This window comes from Tachysurus vachellii, chromosome 4, assembly GCF_030014155.1.
Source record: "Tachysurus vachellii isolate PV-2020 chromosome 4, HZAU_Pvac_v1, whole genome shotgun sequence".
NCBI classification, from domain to species: Eukaryota; Metazoa; Chordata; class Actinopteri; order Siluriformes; family Bagridae; genus Tachysurus; species Tachysurus vachellii.
Window position 1 is genome coordinate 4,239,598 of NC_083463.1, and position 14,319 is coordinate 4,253,916.

A 14,319-nucleotide genomic window follows, 5' to 3' on the forward strand; every position below is an offset into this window, starting at 1 on the left:
GTTGTCAGTGAACCTGAGCAAGGCCCTTAACCCTCAATTGCTCACTTGTATAAAAATGAGATAATGTAAGTCGATCTGGATATTAGGGCATCTACCAAATGCTGGAAATGTATAATCTACGTTTGGGCAAGTCAAGAAGGTTTTATTGTCATTTCAACCATATATAGCTGTTGTAGTACAAAGTGAAATGAGACAACGTTTCTACAGGATCATGGTGCTGCATTACACAAAGACAGAGCTAAGGACTTAGTAAATAGTCCTAGATGCATAAAGTGTGTCCGTGCAACCTGGTGCTAACAGTGCAGGACAAGAAAAACAAGACAGACAATACAGTGCAGGACAAAAGACATTGCAGACAAAAAATTACAAGACAATACACAAAAGACAATACACAAAAGACAATAGACAGAAACAGCCCCGACCAGTGTAAATACTGTATGTTCAAACAATATTGTGTGTGCAGAAATACTAGAATAAACACATTGTTATAGCAGCAGGTCCCTGAGATAATGTAAAGAATTGTGCAAAACAGCAGACGGCTGAAATGTGAGACAGCAAAGTGTGCATAGAAAAAAGTGTGTAAAAACAGCATGTAAACAGGATGATGGATGTAATATGAAGAGTGTAATCATGATTATTCCCTAAACAGGGTGGAGGTTGCAATCAATCCCCCCAACCCAAAAGGTGCAAGGCAAACCTGCTAACTACTAATAATGACTCATTTTTAATCTCTAGTATATTATCCATGTATAAACTACCAGAGTTAGATATTTTGTTTTAATTTTACTGGCTTAAATAACATTTTAAGCCATTTTGGTTTTTGACCTCAGTTACTGAGTTTTTATTTATTTATTTATTTAATTTTTATTGCAATAACATGAAACAATATAGGAAGTTTGGTCTTGTGCTGTCTGCCTCCATCTGCTGGACAGGTTGTGGAAGGACACAGAGGTAATATGAGAAAGTGTTTAGTGCCCTTTTAATGCTTTCACTGTTGGTGGGTCAGGAGGATTTAGTGTTTTGTTAATTTACAATTTACAATTACAAATTTACAATTAAAATTTGTTAAAACTAACAAAATCTTCACAGCTCTGACAGAACAATTCAAGAACAAAGGCTTCAGCAAATTTATACTGAATGGTAAAAAAAAAGAAAGAGAAAAAAGAAAGAGAAAAAAGAAAGTTATTTGTGGCACTTTTATAGCCGTGTGTTTATTCACTAAAGCTCCGGAACATTATGAAGAAAAACTTCAGACGTGATATTATGAGGAAGACCATGGAGATGGAAGATGTGTTGGAGAAGCAGCTATGCTCTCTCCTTGGCTGAAGGTAACTTGAAGGTAACCGGTGGAGTGTGGCAGGTAGAAATGGAAGCCGATGGAGAAGGCTGCCTGGAGATCCTTTGGGTTTTTTTTTCCTGGGCACACACAGGACAGGCCGTCACACACTCCTGAACAGCCCTTTTGATGGAGGGCCAACATAATTGCTGCTGGATAACTGATAAGGTGACCCCCAGATGACAGAAGAGACGAGAACTATGACACCACTAGAGAACCTGGGTGCCTGGTTGGAGATCTGTAGCGCAATCATAGGGTCTGTGATGTGGCAGAGAAACTGCTCAGGCTTTGCTGAAAGCTTGTCCCAGATTGTAGTATTCAGGTGAAACTGACGACAGCTTGATAGGTGGTTTGCCGTTAATCAGAGCCAGTATGGGGGAAGATGGGTTCAAGCAGCTGGAAAAACAGTAAATGCCCCAGTTGAGCACTTGACTATTAGTCCAGTCAATGTGGGTGTTCTGTTTCTGAATTCAGAGAAAACCAAACATGACTGGTGCCTGTTGGGACAGGATAACAAAGGAGGAAATCCATTCTTGGTGGTTCTTGGCCATGGAGATGCAGAGGGGCAGGGGTTCAGACTCTACTCCAAGTTACCATGCCATCGCCTCGTCCAGAAATTTGCTGTCAGTGCCAGAGTCCAGGAATGAGGTCAGCTCATGGTTCTGATCTTTGAAGTGCAGGTGGATCTTAAGCAAGGGTTTGGGGGAAACAGGAAGTAGTAAAGTGTGCAATGTAGATGTGACGGTAACAAGGGGAAGAAAACTATTTTAACAAATGACTAATAAAATTGATTTTCACAATATCCAACTACACCACCCTGGGAATTTCACCCAGGGAACATGCACAGGTTTAAAACACCAGTAATGGTCAGAGACATTGGCCACAATAGAAAAATAGACTTTATTGACAATTCTCTAATAAAAGCATCATTAAAATAAATACAAACATATGTTCCACTCCAAGGCAACCGCTAAGAGTCAACAACAAAGTCAAGGCTAAACTGTCCCTGCATACCTTCCTTACACACATGCACACATACACAAAGAGACTCGTGAAGGTGAGGAAGACACCACCACTCAGGAACAACCAGTCTTCTATCCCCAGTGATCCGTCCCTGCCAAGACAACAAAAATGCATATCAGGGAGTAGTCAATGGAATAAACTTTAGTTGGTATTGTCATCAGGCTCAGTTAACCAAACAAAAACAATTGAGCATTTACAGGATAAGCCCACAATGCGAACACGGTCTCAATTACAGTCCTTCACTATTAACCTATGAAAAAATGAAACCATTAATGCTCTAATTACATCTGTCTCTCCAATCTAAAACCAAACATTAAAACTCACATACCAACCGTTGGATATTATAAAGAAGCAATACTATTTTCCTAACAATTTTTCTCTCTCTCTATCCTAGCCCGAATGTCTCTTCTTATGGAGCGATTTCGTCAATCCTGATGTTCTACCACTGGCTAGAGTCTCATTGCCCGGTTGCCACCTTGCCAGGAATTGATCTTCATGGTCAACCAGTGTCTCATGGGATTGCTGTGAACAAAGCCACCCGGAGACTGTCATGCCTTCTTTTGAACCAATGTTGTGTCAGTCAGCTGTATGGTCTGGTCTTTATCAGGTCTGTGCTGAACTCAGAGATTACAATGGACCATTAGTTCCTCAGGAGCTCTCAGTTGCACTATTATAAACTGTTGTAGAAAGGCATTATTAACATTTACACTATTCACTGTAGAGTGTCACCCAAATGAAGACCCTTCTGAACCTGGTTCCTCTCAAAGTTTTTTCCTCTTTTCATCTCAGGGAGATTTTCCTCTGGCTTGCTCATTAGGGATAGGGATAGATATGTAGTATTTTAAATTAAGTTAATGTTTTTAAAATTAATTTTAAACTTTAATTGTATATATTCACTTATTTATTTTTATTCTTTTTTCCCTTCTTCTTCTTCTTCTTCTTCTTCTTCTTCTGATCATTATATATTTATTTCTTTTTCTCTCTCTCTTCTGTTTCCATACTTCTGTTAAGCTGCTTTGAGACAAAGGGAAATTGTTAAAAGCGCTATAGTCGTGGCCTAATGGTTAGAGAGTCTGACTCGTAACCCGAAGGTTGTGGGTTCGAGTCTCGGGCCGGCAATTCCACGACTGAGGTGCCTTTGAGCAAGGCACCAAACCCCCTCAACTGCTCCCCGGGTGCCGCAGCATAAATGGCTGCCCACTCTGGGTGTGTGTTCACGGTGTGTGTGTTCACTGCTGTGTGTGTGCACTTTGGATGGGTTAAATGCAGAGAACAAATTCTGAGTATGGGTCACTGTACTTAGCCGGATGTCACGAAAAGAAATAAAGTAAATTGAATTAAATTAAATTACAGCAACTTTTCTTGCCAAACTAAAAAATGGGAAAATTCCATCCCAGTTCTGCATCAGACTCTCACAGCTGGGAAAGCAAATCAGTAGAATTCTGAAGTTTTGGTCAATGTTCTAATGTCCACATTCGGTTAATAAAATAATGATCCTGTAGTGAAGATTAAGGTAAAAATTAGCAGTCGAAAGCGACAGCAGACTCGAAACAAATTGTTCTGTCAATAAAGATACATTAAAATGAATATAGGTCTCATAACACCTGTATATATATTGTATATAAGTAAAAAAGTAAAAAGAATAATGTGTTGGTTGTTTATATAGCGTGGGCCTGGATAAAATGACGCCCCAGAAGTGAAACTCCAAGATGGCCAAAGACTCGGAAGTGACATCACAGAAACAAGACACATGCGTCACGACCTGGGAAGTGAGGGAGAACACACTGTCAAGGACACTATAGACATAAAAGATATGAAACCCAAACTAGCAACCATATCATTTAAAATGATCCTGAATTGAATATTATATTAGAATTGTATATAATAGTCAACACATTTAGGATTTCAAAAATGTATCATGTGCTGGAGAGTTTATTTGTCAAGAAAACTTGGATATAATTAGAATTCATGTTCCCAATAAATATAAACTGACTCTAAGCAGACTACAGCCTACAGTTTCACATAAACAGAGTAATAAAGAAATATGCCGCTGTTATCAACTTTATATTACCTGCACCTTTGGCATTATTACACCCTGAGATTGCCTTGTGATAGGCTTGAGTTAGAAGTTGGGGGTGAGATAGGCAGCTCAAATTCTGCTTTCGTTTTTGAGTATGCATGGCTGATAGGAAATGGCGTCGAAAAAAGGTAAGACTCCAACTTGTCTTTAATTAAACTAAATTCTGTGACCTTGGTTAAATTTTCCATTCACAATCTAGATAAATATCATACAGTTTTGCAGAGCAATTTTGTGATATTCGAAAAAAAAATCTATTGAACACAAAGGTTTTGACGTTATGTTTTCTTACAAAGCTTTTATTCTGACCTAGAAGGTTCCAACTGTTTGTTCCCCCTATTTTAAAAAAAATATTGCTTCATTCTAGGTCAGAATTGCATCAGTATTTCAAAATGAAATTATTACTACGTAAATAACAGATATCAACAGCACAGCTTTGATGTCAATGCTGTTGGATTCACTGTACTCATGTAATGTAATTTCATTAATTGCAGACCATCTAAACTTTTGTACATTTTGTACACACCTACAGTATATTTACAGTTAAATGATATAGAGAATTTTAGTTAGACCTTCACCAGCCGTCAAATTTGACTGGTAACTGGTGTTCATTATGATAAATGGCAACGTGTTGGGTAACATCACATTAGATGAGTTCGAGTGTGTGTGTTCATGAGAAAGACAGAATCAGTGTGTTTTGCACATCATTGTATGAAACTTTGAATGATGATCACCTACTTTTAAGATTAATATGTGACACAAAATAGGATATAAGGAACATGAATCTTATTAATTTAAGTGCGTGTGTGTGTGGCATAAACTACAAATAGTTTTTCAAATTTAAAGGAATGGTACACCTTTAAAGTTTTCATGTCTAATTGCATTCAACTGTTGAAAAGAACACGCTGATAAAGCAGATGTTGTGCAAGATTTTATTGAGAAAGACCTTTGATATTAGACCTTTGATATCTAAAAGATTCTCAGTCTCAAACTTTGATTAATGATTAACAGCTGTTAATATGATGCTTGACAGCAATCACTATGAAATTAATCAAACTGACCTACTGTGTCATAAAAACTGAAAACTTGTACACCTAAACATTAGAAGGAAGAACTGTGGAAGAACTCAAGTGTGGATACTTTGGGGAACAAGCTGGGTTTCTCTCGACTGTTAGTAATGCTGGAATATAATTTACTGTAATGCACTGTAAATAGAACACCTGTAGAGCTACACACACTTGCAATTGTCTAATCAGCCAATTACTGTATGGTGTAGCAGTGCAATATTTAATATCATGCAGATACACAGCAGCAGCTTTGGGTAATGTTCACATCAACCATCAGAATGGGGGAATCTCAGCTGATCTCAGCTTTTGATCTGTATCTACATGATTTTATACATTGCACTGCTACATTTGCATGATTTATGCTCACCCAATCGGATGGAAGAATGTATCTATGCTGTGGTAAAATAGTTATAACATCCTGTAGCTTATGTATTTGAGCTGTATGTTTTTAGCTGTTGACTCGTGGCAGCAGAAGGCATAGTAAAGTGTCAGCTGCAGATGAGGAAAGCAGTTAAATTGGTTAAGAAAAACAAATGTGAAAACACATGCACACATATTGCACATGCAATATATAGACAAGTTTTTGGACATGTGACTATCACACCTTTATGGGCTTGTTAAACATCCCATTACAGATTTATTCCTTAGTCCAGTGATTTTTAGGATTAGCTAGATGGTATCATAGATTTGTGCCAAACCTCTCACAGATTGCTGAACCGCTCAATGCTCTGAGGAAAAAAGTAATTTCAGTGGACACTACAATGTCAACAAGAATTTGAACATTTAAAAGTTTTTCTTTCCTCACTCCACATCCTGGGATATACCAATTTTCAGCTAACTTTCACTGTACTGTATATACTGACGCAACTCTCACTGATTTAGTCTCTGCATTGACTCAGTGAATGAGTCGGCTTGTTTCTGTTGTTCCTCCAGCTCCAGACTCTTTCTCTCTGCTTTCCGGTTAAAAAGGCAATTTAGGAAAAAGACAATAAGGAAATTTGTTTTCTGGAGTGACTATTACAATAATGTTTATTAATGTAAAATGTAACTAATTAGCTGGGCTAGACATTACATTATAATAAACAGGACACTCACCCCTCTCCCAAAACTTGATTATACTTGATTATTACTATGTTGAGTAAGCTGTGATCTTTTCTGATTTATGCATTATCTGATTTCTGCACAGATCCAGCATGGCATTGGAAGAGGAGGAAGAGTAAGAGCCTATCTCCAATAAGTAAGTGAAACTACACCCAATTTAAAAACACAGGTCAATAGTATGGAAGCAAGCAGCATTTTAAAATAATTTTAGAATGAAAGCAATTTTCCAGAAATTATAAAAACACAAATATGATAATATGATACTTTAACAATCATTAATAAATAAATCACTGTTAAATACAGTACTTGAAAATACTAAGTAAGAATTTATAATGCACTCTGAATAAGTGTTATATATCTTATTCACTTCCTTTCACCTGTAAACAAGTCTTATGTCTCATTAAGTTGCTGAAATTCACTCTCCAAATTTTCTCTATTAATTTATGTAAGGAATTCTTATCTGCCGCCTGAAGACAGGATAACTCTCTTTTCATCTGTCGCCTAGACAGGATAACTAAATTCAGCCTCTCGAAACACACACGCGTCAGTCTTTCAAAGAGAAGTTCCAAAGTTTATTAAGTAAAACAGGAATATATAGTCATACAAGAAGAGGGAGGGTGTAGTGGGTGTGTACTGGAGCTTAATGCTAGTGTCCACAAAAGCAGCCTTGGCCGTTATCTCAAAGTAGGAACCCCCCAGCCAATGTATCATGTTTCTTACAACTGCTTTCAGTGTTGCAAGTGCGATACGTGCAAAGCAGGGGGTCCCACTATGGTGGGGAGGGGGTTAAACTAAGGTCAAGGCATCTGTGTATATGTGTAAGATAGAGAAGGAATGTTTATGTGTGGGTGTGGGGGAGTGTGTGTGTTCTCACAATGTACTTACAATACATCATATAGCTCATTTTTATTTTGCCATTACAGAATGTAGAATTTTAAGTTATCATTTAAGTTATCATTTGAAATATGTATTGTAATACTTACAGTGTCCAATATTTCAGATATGTTTCAGATGGTTTTCTTTTTTGAACCAAAAAACAATCCCAAAATGAGTTTTGTAAATTCTGAATAGTCCTAAATAGCTATCATTAGTCTTAAATAGCTAGTAAAATGTATTGTGCTGTGGTAGAATAGTTATAACATCTTGCAGCTTATTTATTTGAGCTGTATGCTTTAGACAAATTTTTTTGGACATGTGATCATCAAACCTATATGTGCTTGTTGAACATCCCATTACAGATTTATTCCACCAATCCTACAATGCGTCTCTGCGGTAAACAGGTTAGGCTGTAGGCTACACTTCAGCCAAAATGAATTAAATTAAAAAAGTAACGGACAAACGCACCATATGGTAACGGTAATGGAGTTACTTTATTTAAAAAAGTAATGCATTAGATTATTAGTTACTGTCAAAATTAACTGCGTTACAGTAACGCGTTATTGCCCAACACTGCTCACCGACCATGGAACAACACTTCTCAGACATCCAGATTATCTTGCAAAAATTGAAAATAGCTGGGTTGACCTTGAACTTGAAAAAGTGCAAGTTTTATTGTTCATGAGATTACCTTTCTTGGTTATATTGTGAACAGTCAAGGAGTGACTGCAGATCCAAGCAAAATTGAAGCCATCCATACCAATACCTAGCTCCACAAAATCTTAAGGAAGTCCATCGATTCTTACGATTAGCTGAATGGTATCATATATTTTGCCAAACCTCTCACTGATTGCTGAACCACTCAATGCTCTGAGGAATAAAGACACTGCAATGTCAACAAGTCTTTGAACATTTTTGACAAAGCTTGTCTTTCCTCAATCCCCATCCTGGGACATTCCAATTTTCAGCAACCTTTCACAGTATATATACTGTGAAATATATACTGACACAAGTCTCACAGGTTTAGTCACTGTATTGACTCAGTGAATGACTTGGCTTGTTTCTGTTGTTCCTCCAGCTCCAGTATATTTCTCTCCTCTTTCTGGTTAAAAGGGCAAAGATAAGGAAATTTGTTTTCTGGTGTGACTATTACTTAAAATAATGTTTATTAAAGTAAAATGTAACTAATCCACAGGGCTACACATTACATTATAATGAAGAGGACAGTCACCCCCTTTCCCAAACTATATAATTCACACTCTGGTTGGAACGCTGATATGTATAGTAAGATGTGATCATTTGTGATTTTGTGATCTGATTTCTGCACAGATCCAGCATGGCATAGGAAGAGAAGAAAGAGTAAGAGCCCACCTCCAAGAAGTAAGTGACACTACACTCAATTTGAGGTCAATAGCATAGAACCAACCGGCTTTTTCACACAGGGACATGTGGGATTTTGTTTTCCCTTAATAATAAAAACCTTCATTTAAAAACTGCACAACTGTATGTGTTGCTAATTATTAAAAAAAAACATGTAACATGATTAAAGAATTCCAGTTTAAACAAAAAAAAATGTTTCTTTAAACTGTTTGTTTGTACCTTTAAAGTGCAGACCTTTAAAATGATTGTAAATGTAGATTGTAAGTGTAGACAAATGTGAAAAAGAAGAACATGGGTTTATAAATATTATATGTTTACTGTATACGCTCACTTTAGGAAGACCTTCAAACTTGTTTATTTATGCACATCATATCTCATGTAGCAGCAGTACAATAAATAAAATATTTTACTAAGCAAAGGTCAGATACAGTATTTAATTGTTTCAGAAATGTAATTATTTAAAATTTTTATTTGCAAAAAATTTCACCAAATTATAGGACAAAAAGTAGATATGCATCATTGTCTATGAATAAAAGAAATCTAGTGAAATATATTCAGTTTTTATTTTTTAAATCTTTAATTATGAATTTAAATCAGAGCAGAGCTGTTTTACATTTACAAAACATTTACAGAAGCAATCATTAATGTATCAGTTTTACAGACAGAGAAATATAAATATGTGTATTTTCCCATTTCTTTTTCATTTTAGTGCCAGGAAGTGATTCCTCATTGCCAGTGTTGAACTTGGTGTTGTGTGGAAGTGATGAAGCACTAAAGACCTCAGTATCAGATCTAATATTAGAGGATGTGAAGACTGGAGAAGTCTGTGGTCATCGTCTCAGGCTGGAGGTGATACCAGCTCTCTACAACACTCATCTCTCAGATGAGGAAGTGATGCAGGAGATTCTTCGCTGTATCTCTCTTGATAATCCTGTCCATGCTTTTCTTTTCATCATTCCTGTTGGTCCTGTCACAGATGATGACAAAGGAGAAATAGAGACAATCCAGAGAACCTTTGGTACAAAAGTCTGTGATCATAGTTTAGTTCTTTTTACCAACAAGAACTTTAATGAAGCTGCTGCAAGTAACTTTGTAGAGCAAAGTTCAGAAATGGAAGAACTTCGACACATGTGTGGGGACAGATATATGATCTTGGAGAAAGGAAAAAAAAATAAATACAAACAGGTGACAGAACTGATAGAGAGAGTAACACATATGAAGAAGATTTATTCTCTCCAAATGTATATTGAGGCACAGAAAGATGGAGTTAAACAGCCACTAGAGGATGAATTGACTGAAATGAAGAAGACAAAAGCAAAACAACAGGAAACATGTAAGTAGTTTAATATCTGTGTAAACAAGAATAATGTAATTTCTGTATAGCAATTATTATATATTTTTTTACATGTTAATCTATGTACATAAATATTTACAAGAGTAAGACACTGAGTAATACTTACTGTAAGTTTTTACATATACTGTACCAACATTGCCATTTTCATTCATTTTCTAAATATATGTATTTCTAATAACATAACACACACAATTTAGATTTAAGCCACAATTTAATTTGCAACAACAATTAAAGAAAACAACCAATCATAAACAAACAAACAAAAAAACAAATTAAAGAGTTTTCTGCATGGGGATTAGATAATTGTCCCCAAAAAGTCAAAAGTTTCCTATCAAGGATATTTGGTTCACACAGAGAATCATTTAAACAAACTAATACAAATTGTAGATTTTTATCAGTGTATTAATATAAATGTTTAAATAAGACATTTAATTAACAAACCACTGTCATTTTTAGGTGCAGAGGGTGAAAACTCCAACTGTTTGAGATTATTACTGATTGGGAAAACAGGAAATGGAAAGAGTGCAACAGGAAACACTATTCTAGGAAGAGAAGAATTTGAGAGTGAAATGAGCTTGACATCTGTGACAAAAATGTGTCAGAAGGGATTGGGAGAAGTACAGGGCAGATCAGTAGCTGTTGTGGACACTCCAGGACTCTTTGACTCCACACTCTCAAATGAAGAAGTAACAGAAGAAATTGTGAAATGTGTCTCAATGGTGGCACCAGGACCACATGCCTTCATCATTGTGCTGAGTTTGGGAAGGTTTACTGATGAAGAGAAGCAAACACTGAATCTGATTAAGAAGGTGTTTGGTCCTGATGCTGTAAAGTACAGTATGGTGCTGTTTACTGGAGGAGATAAACTGAAAAATAAAACATTTCATGATTATCTTAAAACTGGTAATAATCCACATGTGAACAGTCTAATCAGAGACTGTGGTGGAAGAGCTCACTTGTTTAATAACAATATAGAAGATACCAAACAAGTTAGTGAGCTTCTCAAAATGATCGAAGAAATGATAAAGTTCAACAGGGACAATTACTTTACTAATGAGATGTTTGAGAAAGCAGAGATGTCAATACAACAGAAACAGAAGGAGATGCTAAAAGAGATAAAGGAGCAGATGCAAGCTGAAGGAGAGGCTCTGAAGGACAGATATGAAGAAGAACTGGAACAGATGAGGAATAATATGGAGAAAGAGAGAGAGAGATTGGAAAAGGAAAGATGTAAAAGGGAAAAAATATTTAAGGAGAGGGAAGAAAAAATGAGGCGAGAATATGAGAAGAAAGAAGAAGAAGAGAAAGAGAAATGGTTGAAAGAGAACCAAAGAAGAGAAGAAGAGGAAAAACGACAGACTGCAGAAAATAATCACATGATGGAGGAGATGAGGAAAGAACTAGAACATCAAAAAGTTAAATTTCTCCAACAGCAAACTGAAAGAGATGAGGAAGACAGAAAAAGGGCAGAGAGAGAGAGAGAGGATAAAGAACGCTTTGAACAACAACAAAAGGAAACAATTACACAAATAAAACTCAAACAGGAAGAAGAAGTCCGAAGGAGAGATGAGGAAGAACAAAAGAGAAGAAAAAAACAGGAAGAAGAGAAAGAAAACTGGAAGAGAAAAATGAAGGAGGCTGAAAATGATAAAAAAGAAATCAAGGAAGAAATTGAAAGGAAACTGAGAGAATTGGAAATGAGATGGAAAGAACAGATGGAAGAGAAAGAGAAAGAATACAAGAGAACAAAAGAGAGACATGCTGAAGAACTGAGAGCACAAGAGAAAAATCAGGAGAAAATGAGGAAAAGATTTGAAAAGGAAAGAGAAAAAGAGAGAAATGAGTGGCAGGAGACAGAAAGGAGGAAACGAGAGCAAATAAAGAGAGAGTATCAGGAAAGTAAAGAGAAAATAAAGCAGGAGTATGAAGAACGGGAAAAAATAAGGAAAGAAGAATGGAATAAAAGAATCCAAGAAGACAATAAAAGAAGAGAAGAGGAGCAAAAGAGTCTACAGAGACTGAAAGAAAGGATGGAAGCAGAAAGGCAAGAGGAAATGAAAAGGAGAGAGAAAGAAGATAAAGAGAGAAAAGAAAAAGCAGACAGAGACTATGAGGAAATGAAAAATGACTATGAGAAGAAAATGAAAAAAATGGAGACCAAACATCAGGATGAGGCTAGAAAAAAAGCAGAGCAGATTAATGACCTAGAGGCAAAATATGAACATCACATACAAGACTTGATTAGCAAACATCACCATGAATATAAACTTATCAGTGATCTGTATGAAAGTACAAATAAAAGGCAACATAAAAGAGGAGAGAAGTGCATTATCACCTAAGAGCTTGGTCATTTCTGCCATTGACATTCACATGATATAAAAAAACATTTAAAAATAAAACAACAGAATTAATAAAGAGCCCCCCGGCTGATGATCATGTCTACATTTGAACCTTATTGCAACTGATCGTACGCTTGATGTCTGTTCACAGGAGAGGATTGTTTTACAAACCTATAGTTTCAGTGATATTCAGTGTTGTCATGTTTAATGTTCTTGTGTGCTTCATTTTACAACTTACATGGTACCAAATTGTGTTTAGTGTGTGATTTTAAACATCTTTGTACCTGCAGCATGTAATGCACAAATGCCTTAAACAGTGAGGGTGGAGGGTGTGGAGTTTCTAAAAAGATGTAGGACTGTTTACAGTCTGTGCAGCTTTATCCTGGTGTTAGAGTAAATAATACAAGGCCTAAACTCTGTGTTCTTTTTCAAGAATAAAGAACAACAAAGACCTTTCGTAGATAAACGGAGCCAAACATTTATTTCTAATTCACTGCTCCTGACCTCCAGTGAGACCTTCAACAAAGTCATTAGATACTACCATACAGTACCTTTTCTTCTTCTTCCCTTTTTACAAGTTGGAACTGTTAGCCAACACTGCTTTGCTTTCAGAAAAAGAAATATGTCACAAACAGCCTTTGACTTATAGGAGAGGATCATATTCCTCCTGCTGTTATTATAATGATTGCTGTGCATTTGTTCCTTGTCAGACCTTCAGAGAATCTGAATGGTTACAGAGCTATAATGTAAGAGGAAAACTTCAGGAAAAGTTTGGCAAGTCGGCATCTTGTGATGATTCAACAGTCACTGAATTCTTTGTGATGTGTGGAGGTCGTCTTTGACATTTCCTTATTCTGTTGAACTGTGAAACTGCTTAAAACAACCGTGAGATGATGGATGTAATGGAGGTAAAGAGATGGGATTGGTTATTGGGATTGGATACAGAGAGAGGAAAGGAGTGAGGCTTTACTGACTGTCTATGTAAGGTGCAGGTAAACTCTGAGATTTTGAGCATGTTATGGGATTTTCTGTTATGTATTAATCATATTGTACATTTAGAAATATTGTAGTGCTTCAATATAGAGCAAAAACTCTTCATATTATGCCTGCTATGCAGGCACAGGTACATTACTATCATTATATTAACTATCATATTATTTTATGATTATTATTTTTATGTTTGTAATAGTAGTACTGAAATTTATTTACTTTATCGTGATGCTCCATCCTTTCCTTTCCATCTTAAATATAAAGCAGTGCTATGAGTCTGCTAATATAATTAAATATAGTTTTATTCATTATAATTTTTCATGAATCTGTATTATACTGTTGTTCCAAGAAGCAGATACGTGATTAGTTGATGAGAGAATCATGTCAAACAGAAGCTCAAAGCATGTCAATGAGAAATGTATTAACTAAAATATCAATGTTTTTCTTGACTTAACTAATACATGGTAATTAATATATGAATACACTGGATAAGTATTCCTTATTACTTTTAAATAAATCATATAATCCTTATATTAACATGATGTCTGGTTGTTGTGCTTAAATACGACTGTCAACTTTTTTTCCACCTAACTAGGAGTTTTCAGTAATGGGCTCCTGTTCTTTTGATAGATAATTCCCACTGTTTATTTAGAAATAAAGATCTACAGTTCTGTTCCACACAGAATTGGTTCAAACTTGGTTGAGCTTCAGACTTTTACAGGTAAAGAGAACAGCAAAAATTCAAGAGAGCGAGAGAATTCACAATTATTATTTAT

The 14,319-nt window shown here is 36.0% G+C and overlaps 1 protein-coding gene across 1 annotated transcript; it reads left to right on the forward strand.

Moving 5' to 3' along the window:
- Window positions 1–4,474: 4,474 nt before the first annotated feature.
- On the forward strand, window positions 4,475–14,080 carry LOC132844231 (golgin subfamily A member 6-like protein 6). The gene is made up of 5 exons (XM_060867455.1): window positions 4,475–4,567; window positions 6,690–6,740; window positions 8,810–8,860; window positions 9,570–10,193; window positions 10,671–14,080. The coding sequence occupies exons 1-5, from the start codon at window positions 4,552–4,554 to the stop codon at window positions 12,551–12,553; spliced, it is 2,625 nt and encodes an 874-aa protein (XP_060723438.1). The 5' UTR covers window positions 4,475–4,551; the 3' UTR covers window positions 12,554–14,080.
- The last annotated feature ends 239 nt before the right edge of the window (window positions 14,081–14,319 follow it).